Raw genomic sequence first — 14,377 nt, 5'->3', positions numbered from 1 at the left:
AGCATTCCCTTTTTGTGGCTTTTCATCCAGCAGTCAAGGGGAAAAGGGTTTCTAAGGCTACACTAAGCAGGTGACTAAATGAGTGCATCTCCTTGGCATATGAATCTCATAGCCTTCAAGTCCCAGAGGAGATCACAGCTCATTCAACAAGTGCTTTTATGTCAGCATTCAACACAGATGCATCTGTTGCAGATATCTGCAAGGCCATTACCTGGGCCTTGGTGTCAGCTACAAGATGGACTCTATCACTGTGGTTAATGCAGCATTTGGGTGGAGAGTCCTACAGCAAGTGGTCTAGTCCTACTGTTATCTCTATGCTTGGCAGTCACTTTTCCCTCCCTGGATCAGATGAGCTTTGTAACATCCCAAGCGTATCAGAGTGTCCTCCTCCCCTCAAGAGAGAATGGAACATTGGACTTACTGTGAAGGTTCCTTCTTCTCAAGAGCGAGGAGGACACTCTGGACCCACCCTAGTTGGAGGGCCTCTGTTCAACCTATTGCACTTTCTAAAGGGTGCCTGTCTGCTGATCTCCATGTTCATTGTTCTTTCACTGTTCTAACAGTTTATCTTTACCTGTATGCGTTGTTTCATAGAGTTCTGTAAGCCATGTTGTCTGTTTGGCACACATTGTGGACTGTGAAAGTCTCCAGACTGGGGCTGGGCTTCTCCCCTCCCCCCCCAAGATGGAAAGAGTAATCAATTCCCTGCCTCCGGGGACTGTGGGAAGAGGAACACGAGCATATCAGAGTGTCCTCCTTGCCCTTGAGAAGAAGGAACCTTCTCGTTAAGTCCAATGTTCCATTTTCTCCACTGGGTACTCATATCAGTATGTTTCCATAACAGGACAAATTGTAGCTCCATGGGTAGAGAAAATGGGGTGGCACTTCACTCCTTTCGTTATGCTATGGTCCAGTCTGAATCAGGCCCACACAGTCTTGTTTATATAAAGAAAAGAAACAGTGGGGAGGATCAATTCACAGAAATCCTAGCATCTGGAGACTTCCCTATCTGGGGACTGCCCCCCTCAGCAGAGAAAAGTCCGGGCACTGTTCAATCAGTTTGTAGCTCCTTCACTTTCAATCCTGTCCTGTTGGTGCAATCCTGTGGTGCTCCAAAGTAAGTATGAATGATGGAACCACCTGCAGAAAGTGTTTTCCCCCAACTATTTGTTGCATGGGAATGAGGGCAAGGGTTGGGTGGGAAAGATATATGTATTGCTACCTTTTCTTGTTGGAGCTATTCCCTTTCCCCATGCCAGTGCTGTATGTCATATTCAGAATGGTCCCCTGACCTTCAACAGCAGCCTTTACAGGGAGAGGGGAAAGTGAGGAAAAATTGCTTTTGTAAACACACTACATTGAAGGAGCTTGGTTCCAATGTGGTATGAAGGAGGTAGTTTATGCATAGATTCCAACTGAAGGAAGAATGTCAGTTTTATTAGAACTCCCTAAACTGATTGTTAGAAATACTTATCTTGTTTTATGTCACATTCTCTACAAAATGGTTCTTTGTTCTTCTTTTCTAGGCATGTTTTCCACAAAACCTGTGTGGATCCATGGCTCAGTGAACACTGTACCTGTCCTATGTGTAAACTGAACATTTTGAAAGCCCTGGGAATTGTGGTAAGTTGAGAGTTATTTATTCAGTTAGGAATGCAGAGGTTTTGATTTCCAACATTATCATAAAATAGTAAACTCACAAATCAGTAGAAGGACAGGAAGTCTAGGATTTGTTATCTTTCTTGCCTGCTTATATAGCTGTTGCTTGCATGAAATTGTGTGCACTCACAACTCTGTATTCTTTAAGTAAGGCCATGAAGTATGAACCTTCCACTTAGCTCAAGATATAAATTGAGATTAAAAGAACCTGTGATTTATTCAAAGTAATCTTCCTTTCTTGTACTTTGTTGGCCTCTAGTCTATCTCATGGCAATGGACCAACGCCAAAACAAGTTGGGCTAAGTAATGTCATGACATCGGTGATTTCATATATTGTATGATCAAGCAAGTTTGTTCCATGAAAATGTCTTTTCAAAGTTAAACCTATTTCATAATAGAACCATCTGGCTTTCTAGATGGAGATTTTCTGGGTCTGTTCAGGTATTACATTCTCGACCCACTGTTGGCCTCAGATGAACGCATGCCTCTCCCTCTCATTGATGATGAAAGAAATAACAAATGAGGCTGTACCACATTTATTTGCCTTTAGTAACTCCTTGACCAGGCAATCTGTCCCTGAAAGAATGGAGGACAGAATTCAAATAATCAAAATATGACCCAGCTCACTTATTACTTTCTCCCTGTGATGGGGGAGAGGGATGCATATGTAAGGGAGGCTAATGCATTTTCAGGATTAAGCTATTAACACTAAAGTAAAACAAGTGGGTCCTAACCCAGAAGCCCTGTCAGTTGAGCTTGATAATGATAATCTTGGAAACAAATGGTTGTACCAAGCCTATAGACGGAAGATTTGCTTTGAATAATGATTTAGTACCCAGTAAGTATTTGCCTGCGCACCACTGGGCACTACAGATTATTTCTAAATTAATCTTATTTGCTTTCTATTCTATAATAGAGCCATGGAAGAACAATACTACCCTCTTAAATATATGTTACAGCTGCTATTAAGTAAATCATATCATGATCTGCCATCATACTTTGCTTTCTTCATCATGGAATAGCTAACCTTTTCGAAATAAATACAGATGGTATATAGAAAACTGACTGTTATCATAAGCTGTAACAAGTTTGTGTTAACAAATGATGAATGAAGATGGGCAGATATGTTGTGCTTCATTTAGCATATTATGGGCAAAATATGCCCAAAATTGAAATCTTTTCTTTATCAATGGCAGTGAAGTAGCTGGGTAATAAGATAATCCTCGCTTCATAAATCTCCATTGAATCTTTTAGGAAGTTAGATTTAGAGAATGTTGACATTTTCATACAACCTGAGTGCTATCAGAAAAGCATATTATGATTACTTAAAGGATTAAACAATCTTTTGGAAGAGTTGCTGCCTCCCCTACCCACCCCCGTTGCCACTAACATGTTCCTGTATACTATATGGCCTCACTGACCACTTCTTATAGCATGTGTAGCCCATGATAGATTTTTATGGATACCTCTGGCATTTTGCTGTGGTTACTGAAGTGCACATAACTTTGCCAGCAACCTGTGAAACAAGATATCTTAAATTACAATATCATAATTTCAGACAAATGTTCCATGTGCTGACAATATGGCCTTTGACATGGAAAGGCTCACCAGAGGCCAGCTAGGCAACAGGAGATCAGTACTTGGTGAACTTAGCAGTGACAGCACACTCAGTCTGGAGCCCCTGCGTACTTCTGGCATATCACAGTTTCCACAGGATGGGGAATTGACCCCAAGAACCGGAGAGATCAACATTGCTGTAACTAGTAAGTGATGATTGGTTTTAATTTTGAGCATCATAGGATTCTCTTGCTTTAGATCTATTCACCACTAACTGCATGCATGCACTTAACAAACATTTTACGGTGTGTGTGTTTTGAAGGGTGACATACAACATTCATTTTTAATAAGGCTGGATCAGAACAGGGTTAACATTATTTGAACTTGAAAACAGCTGTAGCACAATCTGAATGTTTAAAGCTATTTCCTACCAATTAACAAAATTAATCCTGCAAGGCAATTCTTTAAGTGGCTGGCAATTTGAGATGGTTAAAGTGTTTGACAGCTTTTCCCATTCGTGTATTGTGTTTGTAAACAACAATGGCTGGATCCAGGAATTCAGGAAACTAATCCAAGTATATTTGCTGTCTGTCTTTTGAGATTGATGCAAACAGTTCATAGTGTGAATACTGTTAGAAACATCCAGTATGATTGTTTACAGAATTCGACTGTATGCTTTATTTATTTTTCCCCGAAAGAGAGTATGTGTGTATGTTGGGGCTGTCCTTCAGAAACAGAGCATTGCATTACATTCTAAATACTGTAAATATTGATTTCACTTTAGACTCAATCACCAAATCCATACCCCAGTTGAAAGATAGGGTTCTAACTTGGATTAATCAAACTGTATAACTTCCTCAATGTTGTTATGCCTCCTTTCTCCTCGTTCAATATTGTTTGTTCTGTCACACATTCAGTAGCTACATGCACAAATTCTACCCATACACAACCTGTATTTCTTCCAGTAATTTCTTCTACAAGTCCTTTCAGTTAAAGAGATGTATATGGTCTCAGCCTGCTCTAGGCAAGTTATTCTTCAGCATTCTGTAATTAGTCCCACTGGATGTACAGACTGTTACTTGCTGCCTGACTTTAGAAGCTGCATAATGGCTCTGTTTAAGATGGCTCTATTTGGTGGTCCCTAAATCTTTCGCATTTGGTGGGCTGTTGTGACAATCTACTGCCTGAGGTCTTGATAGGTTTTATTGTGATACATTGTGTTTTGTATATCACCTTGAGTCTCATCTGAAAAAGGAAGTCTATAAATAGTCCAGTTAACAAATGAATAATTGTTTCAGCTTAAGCACACCACCTTTACTGAATGTTTGGGTGATAATGTAGCGTGCAGCACGTAGCCCTTCCTTTACAAATTGTTTGGTGCTGTTGTAAGTAATGCCTTCCATTACTAGAAATGACTGAGTGTACCTATTCTTGCAGGGATAGATGGGTGGGAATACCCAAAGGGAAGACCTGTTGTTGTTCTTATCCTGACTTTCTGCCTAATCAGAAACACCAATGCAGCTAACAATTAAAAACAAAACATTATAAAAGCATACCATAAAAACCAATTACAATCAAAAATAGAATATACATATAAAGTCCACAAACAACAATTAAAATATAAAGTAGGAAGAAGGGCTCATTGGTGGAGCACCAGATGAAACAAGTCTCCACTTGCTGGCAGAAGACAATGATAGAAGGGGGACAAATATACCTGGGGAAGGAGTTCCATAGTTTTGTCACCATGACCAAGAAGTTGCCACCTTTCTAACCTCAGAAAGCAGGGGCACCCAAAGCAGGACCTCTGAAGATGGCAATAGTTTTTGGGTAGGTTTGCTCACAAGACTCCACAGCTTAGAGGGAACATAAGCCAATAGGAATTTAATGATCCGCACCAGTGCCTTGAATTGGGCCCAAATTCAGATTGGGAGCCAGTGTAGATGGGCCAAGACTGGAGTGATATGGTCTGTGTAATCCAATCCAGTCAGCATCCTGGCTGCATCATTGTGTGCCAGTTAAGTTTCCAAACACTTTTCAAGGGCAGTCCCACATACAGCACATTGCTATAATCTACAACATATTCTCTGCCCAGGATGGGCCTCAGCTGGCTAACTAGTCAAAGCTGGTAAAAGATACTTCTGGTTACCACTGTCCCCTGCTTATCCAGCAATAGGCATGGGTCTAGCAGCACCCCCAGCATAGAAATCCATTTGGTTCATTAACCTGCATCTACTCCAAAACTGCCTCCAGGCATTGGTTCAGGTCGTGTAATAAGCATTATTAATCTGTAGTTTGAGAAGCTACTACATGATTTAGGACTGAAAGTGGCTTTTCCCCTGACATTTTCCATACCTGTCTCCAGTACTGTAAATACCTGTGAGGAGAAGTTACTGGCAACAGTGTAAGATGTAGGAGGCTGTGGTTAGAAGTGGAGGGTCTGGAAAGGTGGGTGAAACAGATTTCATAGAAATACTTGGGCATGATCAAGTAGCAGCTTCCGTTGGGGAGACTGTTGCTAAGGGAGAAATTACAGCTTTGTGGCCTCTAACCACACCTCCATTACTTCTGACCCACCACGCCTAATATAGCTCACCCACCATATGGCCTTCTAGGTGTTTTATAATCTTCTTATTTTTCCAGTCCTACGCAGGCAGGAAAAAGAAGGTTTATCAAGTCTGTGGTGGCCACCATACTAATCTGGCCTGTGAAACTTGCTCAACTTGATGAGTCATAAATTGTACAGGCCTGCTTTTAATTATGAGAAGACATTTTTACATAAAGGTGTTAGACTTAAGAGCTCTGCTGTTTATCATAATGAAAAGATGTAAGTTTTGGGAGGTACAGTTTTACTAGCATACTTAATGGCTTCCAAAATGGATGGTTGCATTTCAGAGTAAAATCTGGCTTGGTTGGTTTTACAAACCCCTAGAAGTTGGGTTTCTTGTCCTGAGTGCTGCATGCCTGGCTTTCTGACTTTTTCCAATCATACATCTAGCTTTAAAATACGACAACTTATTTAATGTTTCCTCCAGTCCTGTAGTAAGATGTCTCTGTCATCTGAGAATGTACAGTGACCAATATTCTTATTAATGGGTATTTATTGTCCACGTTTGGTAGTGTAATCATCATTGTGCTAGTGGAAGTGTATTTTTTTAATTTGCAATAGTGTTGCATGAAGAAAGTCTCATTGTATCCAAACTATATATATTTTGCTTGCTGAAGGTATAGTACTGAGACTAGCAAGGTTGAAAATAACAGAAGCGAAAGACATTATTAAGCACACAGAGGAGAGCTACTGAAACAACAGTAGCAAAACAGAGTAACACAGGGTGGCAATGCAGAAGTAGAACCTCAAGGGCACATAATTATTGTAAACATCAAAGTAATAATTTATTAAAGGCATTTATACAATAGATTATTTAAGATACATTTATGCATGGTTTGATTGAATCATGCAATTAGTGATACAAATCACACTAGGATTGTGCTTCTTCACTGCAACCGCTTGTGTAATTATCCTTGTGTGAATGGAACAGTGCTAAGCTTCAGCTGAATGTTGAACAAGTTTTTTGGATACACACCATTAATTCCTTACATGTCCCCAGAATGTCTGTAAGTAGTGAATTGGCAACTCATGTCTTTTGACTAGACATATCAGATTTTATTATATTTATATCCTGCCTTTCTTCTTTCATGGAACTCATGGTAGTATACATACTGTACTGGGGTCTTCCATCCAGACACATAACTGCTTAGTTTCAGCAAAGCTGTCTGCCATATATTCCTACCCTGGGACCTTTCACCACTTGGCCAATCTTAAAAGTAGGCTAAATCTTGAAATCTTTAAAGTGGTTGTTGCCCAAATGTCAGTGAGTGAGAGAGATACATTCCTTGACTTCTTTAACAGCAGACACATTAGCTTGGCACCAGTTGGATATTTAAAAGTGCAGATCCTAGTAAAAGGGAGAAATGAAAATAACATTTCAAGAGCCTTTCAGGTAGTTGTATTCAGAATGCATTGCGTAAACTTTGGTAACACAAAAAGCTATACCTTAACGTGCTGATGCTTTCTTGAAAATTTATGAAGCAAATCATATTTCTCATAAAGTTATCTGTCTTTTTATGTTATTTATTTTTAAGTAAAATTACACTTCTGTTCGTGTATTAGTGTAGACTCTACACTGCATTGTGCTTTTAAAAAGACTGAAATACTTCTTTAAAGATAAAGGAAAGCAAACCATGAAGTGGGGTCCTATGAGTATATTCTGCTGACGGCAGCACTTTCTTCCAGTGCAAGGAACCTTCCAGTGGTGCTAGAGCCTGTTGCTACTGTTAGCAGATCACAACTGAGAGATCCAATCTTGTATGTATGTGTGTGAGTGTATGCTTTCATGTAGCTTTAAAAACAGGGCCTCATTTGGAGATGATCACTCTTGACATTCTTTAAATGCTGCTACAATATCTGCTTCCACTTTCCTTGCTTTGCATTTTGCACTAATCACGTATCACTAACTTCTGGGTTCTGCTGGGAGGTGTTGTTATATCATGTCTATTTTTCTCACTTTTCCATTGAACTTCTGTATTTGGCCTTCTTCATTCAGCACCTTCTATGGCTAACCTTCTTCTGCTTCCCTGTGATATTTCTCTTCCTGGTGCCTCTCATGGCTAGAATTGTTAACCTGCCTCGGGTCTTTGAAGGCAATGTTACCATCGGTTTGACATAAGCCTTCTTCCACGAGTGATTTCCTCCCTTTCCTTTGTCAACAGAAGAATGGTTTATTATTGCCAGCTTTGGCCTCCTGAGTGCCCTTACACTCTGCTACATGATCATCAAAGCCACAGCTAGCTTAAATGCTAACGAGTAAGTAAATGTTGAGGTATCTGTGTGCATATAAACACACTTTAGGTTGGTGCAAGTTTTAAAGAGAGCAATTCAAAGTAAAAGCAAGAATTATAAGAACTGAAAGGGAGCTTTGCAGAATGAATCCCAGTTTCTCTCACTGTTTTGCTACTACCAACAGAAACTGACTAATTTTGTCTTAGGTCAGATTTTTCAGACAGATCAAATGCATTAATATTTGAATTCAACTTCTGGGATACTTTTTGATCTCTTTTTTATTATCGTATTTTAACTAGGCTTATATAAAACATCTCAACTGCAAATAGTGTACATAGTAACAATTTATACAGGACAGGTATAGAAGGACAAGCCATGGTTCAGATACTTCATATATTGATGAATAGATGTTGTTTATGCTCACAACAGCAGAAGAAATGATCAAGGAACACAATTTATAATGAGGATATAAGAAAAGTTATGGAAGATGCAAGAAATTAGTTAGGAGACACTGGAAGGTAAAACTTCAAATGTCACCTGTATCCTGTAAGAAGGGATGCATGGCAATGCACCTGGGAGTCATTTAGTATTTAATATTAACCGGAATTTATGCACATATATATGCATAGGAGTAGGCCATGGTTAGTCAGCTGCAAAAGGGGTGGATGAATTGCACTGTTGGGTCCTCCTTACACAGAGATTTGTGTGCATGAGCTCTGGTTCCCACAGCCCAGATTGAGACATGAATCCAAGGCTCACTTGCATACCCTGCCACAGGTAGGGTCATGGTGAAATTGGGAAACCCTTTTGGGGACCTCTGGAAATGGCAAAGAGGCAGCTGATGCCAAGGATTCATAGGGAACTTTTAAATGGAACACATTTAGGAGTATCTGCTAAATTAAGTTTAGGTAAAGGAACACGATAGATTTTATGGTCCAAGTTTGAATATATCTGTTTTTATGTAAGCCGCCTTGAGCTGGCTTTGGCTGGGAGGGCGGGATAGAAGTTCAATAAAATAAATAAATAAATAATATATTTTCTTAACTTTAATTCTCTGACACTGTTTACTGTCAGTTTCACAATCTTGCCCTATTTCTTTTCATTAATAGCCCTTGCAGTATAGCATCTTGCTATTTGGCAAAAGTCCCAACAGTTGGTGAACTACAGGAATGTGGAGTGTTGCCAGCTATTTTGCAACCACTTTCACCTTGTATTACCAAACAAGAATGAAAAAGTAGAAGAGCATTCTAAATGTATTTTCTGAGAACTGCTTTTAGCCGAAGAGGAATTTGGGGCTTAGGGAGGAGATCAGGAATCTCAGGCTACATTATCACCTATTTAAAGAAGCAGTGGTCACCCTGTTTCTGGAATTGCCACAGTAGCTAATGTAGCATTTCTATGGATTGGTTTTATATTTCCATAAAAAGACAATAATTTATTTTACTGCTTATTTCCTGTTGCTGATAAGAGCAGCTTTTTTAAAATGAGAATTTTTATTACAGATTTTAAGTAGCGTTGTACAAGGAATAATTATTGTAACTTGCCTTAACACTGTGAAGACAGCTCCTTGGGGAGGCAGATGTCAGTAGCTATGGAACAGCAAGAACTACCAAAGTTATAATAATTTGGGGAAAGAACTGCAGAATAATTAAATGTATATTGTAGTTTGGGTAACCAGGGAATCTTTCTCAAACCTCTATATCTAAAAATAAACATAGTGCTTATATCTGTAATGGCTACACTGTGGCATTGGTAAGTGGAAAGGCCTGTGGACATTCCCTTAACCATGCTGGAACAGGATGTAGAAGTTCCATTGCATTTCCTGTTCTACAAGAATATTGCATCCATTATACAGGGTTCACCCCACCTTGGATCTCTTGGGTGAGGGACAAGCAAAGATGTAATAATGATGCAGAGCAACAGCATTTATTTAAGATGTGGCAATAATGCAGAGCAAGAAGAAGTATGGGGGATCTGTGTGTTTTGTTCCTGCATAGCAAAGCAGCATCTGAAGCTGCTCAGAGTTAAACTTTGGCAAAATACAGATATTCTTAATTGAGTGTTGGAGCGGAGAGAACTGAAATTCATATTTTGTTCCTTGTTTTTTACAAGTCTCTTCCATAAAATTTCGGGGTTTTGTTTGTTTTTTACAACAGAAGTAGGTTTAAATGTCCATTCCCGTTCACTGAAATAATTTTTATGGAGTGAACAGTTTTCAGTATTTGGCTCAAAATAATCAGCACTGCAATCCTAAATTCCCTTTCCTGAGACTAATTATAGACCTGAGTAGTATTCTGAGTAAACTGGCTTAGGGTTGCTCTCTAATTGTACACAATTTCTTTGAACAGTAGTAATAAAATATTACTGATGTTCTTTTCTTTTACTTCTCTGCAGGGCTGAGTGGTATTGAAGAAACACTTTGACAAATTGCCTTGGATAGCAAACCACCTATTTTTATGCTTCATTTATTGTTCATTTTATAACACAAGCATATGTTTAGTACCTTCTATTTTCATAATTTGCTAATGCCAAAGCTTTGTATTAAGGACAAAAATCAATAAAACTTTAGTTATAAAAACCTTAGTCTGAGATTGAATTTTATTTTTATGCAACACCTCAACAGTGAGTTTTTATACTCCAGTCAGGCTGATCCTATTCAATATATGTATGTGGATATGATCTAGAACTTCCATTTCTCTTCTGTACACTTGGTTAATATGGCAGCTCTATAAACTGATGCTCATTCATAATGACGCTAGTACATAGATTAGCAATTGTAATATCAGGTATTTTCAGTGTCCTATTTTGTAGTTATGTACACAAATTTAGCATGTTGTATTGGAGGGGGATTGTTTATTTCTTAGGTTTGAATAAGATGCAAGATAAAAATTTTGACTCCCCAAAAAAGCCAATCAAGTTGTTATTTTTTTATTAGAAATATAATGTCATTTTTGTTTGGTTTTGTGTTGTGCTTTCACTTAAAATTTAATTTTGCATTTTTCAGACGTGTTTATGCTTGGATATATTCATAATTTCTTCATACCTTAAGTGTGTGTTAAATTATAAGCATTGCCGTACTGATCAGGGTTACATCCTTCTATGTCCATTGAAGCCAGTAACTGCACAGTAAAATCACTTAATGTGATAGTTGTAAGTGACTGAAGTATTTGTTCTGAATACAGGGCTCCAATCCAAGTAGTTCATCTTTAATGTAGATGGAAAATAAAGTTTGTTTAAGCAGACTTTGAGTAAAACCTTGCATATCATATCACCCTTATCCACTACTTTTATGTGTCTCAAAATATTCTTGAAGGGCATAATGTTACTGCTTTGATTCTGAGGAGATTAAACAGGATACAGATGTTTTAGATATAAATAAAAAAATTGGGGGGCAACCAAGCACTGCACATGTGTGAACATTTTATTAGGAGGAGATGTGAATTGAATGTAGGATTGGCCAGGGGCACTGGATAACTATCTCATTTTTATTCTGCCCTTTCTGCAAGGAGCTCAGAGTATTTATTTATTTAATTTCTACCTCACACCCTCTCGCCACAGGGGTCTCAGGGTGGCTTACAACATTTAAACTACAATAAATATAAATATAATATAAATAAATACAAGTATAAAACGATAAAATCAATTAAAGCATCAGCTTGAAAAGCCATTCTGAAAGGATTAAAACAACTGTCGGCTCCCCAGTTCATAATGCTATCCAAAGACCACCCTAAATGCTGTCCATAATGCTATCCAGAGACCACCCTAGACAATTCAGCCTTGCATGCCCTATGGAATGCTGAAAGATCCCATAGGGCGCAACCTTCTCTGGGGAGCCGGTTCCAGAGAAAGGGGGCAGCCACTGAAAAGGCCCTTGCCCTGGTGGTAGACAGGCAGGCAATTTGCGGGCCAGGCACCTGTAAAAACCTCCATGGTGATGACATATATGATCTTGTCCTTCAGTTTATCCTCTCAACACCCCTGTGAGGGTAACTTCACAGATAAATGAAGGATTGATCCTAGGTCTCCCTAGTCCCAGCTACCACTTTTGTTACAATACCACACTGTCTCTTAGTAATAGTCTTACTTTGCTTGTATATGTTTGCATGCTGTTTCACAAAACCACATGCTTACTTAGTCTTCAAGAGTAAAACATTAACAAATATTTTTTTAAAATGCACAGTGGCCTTGTTACTGAATATATGGCTGTTGAGCTCTGGTTTTGAGCCAAAAGCTAATGTCTAATTTAATGAGATTCACTACTGAATAAGCTGACCAAAGCCTGAAACTTGTGTGTGTCCCTGAAATCAAAGCATAACCTCTTTTGAATTTAGTACTGTCTTTAATTAAAATATGCCAGTTTGTATTTCCAGCTATCAAAAAGAAACCAGTATTCTTATAATAGGTTTTGTTTTTGAAAGAAATATTGGGAATAAAGACTTGGGCTTTGTTTGAACTTGGGAAAGCAGCCAAAATCCATATTAAAATCGCTGCTTAATTTGTATTTGTCAAGAATGCCTTCCACTGAGAAAGCAGCCTTTATAATTAAAAAGGAAGTATGTAAAGGTTCTATAATGTAATAGATATTTTGAAATGCCCTTGTGAAATGTTGGGAGAAACGTTGCAAATGTGGCGGTATGATAATGTCATAACAGCTTCAGACATCAAGAATCATGGGGGATCAGGAAGTGCAAGTGAGTCCTGTTACAAAGATGCATGCAAACATTAAAACTGCATGTACTCCAGACCCATCATGCAGTGAGATGTACAAATGTTGTTGTTGAGGGAATTCTATACATTCTAGTTTGAAAGAGTGAATAGATGCATGAAGTTGGGAAATCATGTCTCTTTCCTACAAGTCAGGATAATACAGGTCAGCGTGTCCACAAAGAGGATGGCTATTCTGTCCAGGTAGGGAATCTAGAAATTCCACCTGGTTAACACAACATGTAATATAAATGGGGCTGGCTAGCGTTAAACAGTTTGCAAGGGCATGTGTAGAATCCTGAGTGTTCCATCCTGACAGTGATGAGCTGTGCAACTGCACAGAGCTTCAGTTTTAGTAGCTTCTAGAGCTGGCATATAGGCCCAAATCTGCTACCCTCAGAGGTGCAGAATGCACTGCCCCCTCTGTTCCTTCCAAAATGTAAGCAAGATAAGGACACCTGTTGCAGGGAAAGTGAGCTAGTTGTGTGAAAATTAGAGATGGCCACTCAAAGGAACAACAGTTATAGGTAAGCAGCCTGCAGAGTGATCATTTGTAACTCAGGGGTTCAAAGGGAGCTTTTCCATTGCATTAGTAGCTATCTCATGCCACAAACTCTGCTTGTATAACTGGTCAGTTTTCAACCTTCAGAACAACCAACTCTGGACACCAGGAGATCTCTGCGAAGAACTGGGACAAGGATGACTATGATTAACTGCATGAAAATTGAAAAGCCAGCATATTTAACAGGGATTTGCCAAGGATGTGGCACTCCATGCTGTCCTTCAGCTGACCTCCCTCGAGATTGTTTGGGAGGTAGTTGGTCTAAAAGCTAGGACTATGGAGACCACCTTATGTTAATCATTGTTCGTCAAAGATGGTGTAGCTAACAAACATCCATGTTAGCTTCAGTGCTTCCAGTGAACAAAAAGTTTTGGCATTCTCACTCTGTTTTGGCATCCTTGCATTCAATATTTTCAGCAGAGAAAATATCTTCTAAATCTTCTAGTAGATCATCATTTTCTATGTTGTGGATTTAATGTCCTTCTGTAAGCTCTCATACCAGTACTGTTTGAACCCATCCACAACATTCTACTGGAAAAGTTAACATTTAAAGTATTTTTCAGGTTTCCTGTTACATTCACAAGGAGCATCTCAGAATTGGGCCCCTTTCCATACAAACCAGGATTATGCACTTTACAAGAAGGGGGACCCGTGATACTCGCAGGGGGGAGGAGAAGCTCCACGGGAGAAGGAGCAGCCACAAGTGAGCCTTCTCCCCTGTCCCCCCCGTCCTTGGCACCCATGGCGAGGCCTGCACCCCTCCAAGCTTCCCCCCTCCCCTAGCGGCAGCGAGGCCTTGCTGGCCCGCCAAACTTCCTCCCTCCCCCCCGGCGGCAGTGGTAGCGAGGCTTCACTGGCCCGCCAAGCTTTCTCCCTCCCTCCTCCCCTGGTGGCGGCGAGGCCTCGCCGGCCTGCCAAACTTTCTACCTCCCCCCTCAGCAGCGGCGGCGAGGCCTCGCTGGCTCCCCCCACTTTCTCCCGCCTGCGGCAAGGACTCACCAGCCTGGCACACCTTTTCCCCCCGTCCCCGGCGGTGGCGAGGCCTTGCCGGCCCGCCA

At 39.8% G+C, this 14,377-nt stretch overlaps 1 protein-coding gene across 2 annotated transcripts in view; it reads left to right on the top strand.

The window, feature by feature from the left end:
* The window catches only part of RNF130 (ring finger protein 130), a 74,300-nt gene extending 63,704 nt beyond the window's left edge, over nucleotides 1-10,596 (top strand). Inside the window, exons 6-9 of one of the 2 annotated variants that reach the window (XM_015411073.1) lie at nucleotides 1,527-1,623; nucleotides 3,218-3,422; nucleotides 7,984-8,077; nucleotides 10,448-10,596. In XM_015411073.1, the coding sequence (XP_015266559.1) occupies nucleotides 1,527-1,623; nucleotides 3,218-3,422; nucleotides 7,984-8,077; nucleotides 10,448-10,463 (412 nt within the window). In that variant the 3' untranslated portion in view covers nucleotides 10,464-10,596. The remainder of the gene's footprint in view (nucleotides 1-1,526; nucleotides 1,624-3,217; nucleotides 3,423-7,983; nucleotides 8,078-10,447) is intronic. The other variant, XM_015411074.1, reaches the window with a different exon arrangement.
* Nucleotides 10,597-14,377: the final 3,781 nt, after the last annotated feature.

This window comes from Gekko japonicus, unplaced genomic scaffold, assembly GCF_001447785.1.
Source record: "Gekko japonicus isolate JY-2015 unplaced genomic scaffold, Gekko_japonicus_V1.1 scaffold699, whole genome shotgun sequence".
Classification (NCBI taxonomy): Eukaryota; Metazoa; Chordata; class Lepidosauria; order Squamata; family Gekkonidae; genus Gekko; species Gekko japonicus.
This window is presented reverse-complemented; position numbering and strand designations above follow the sequence as displayed.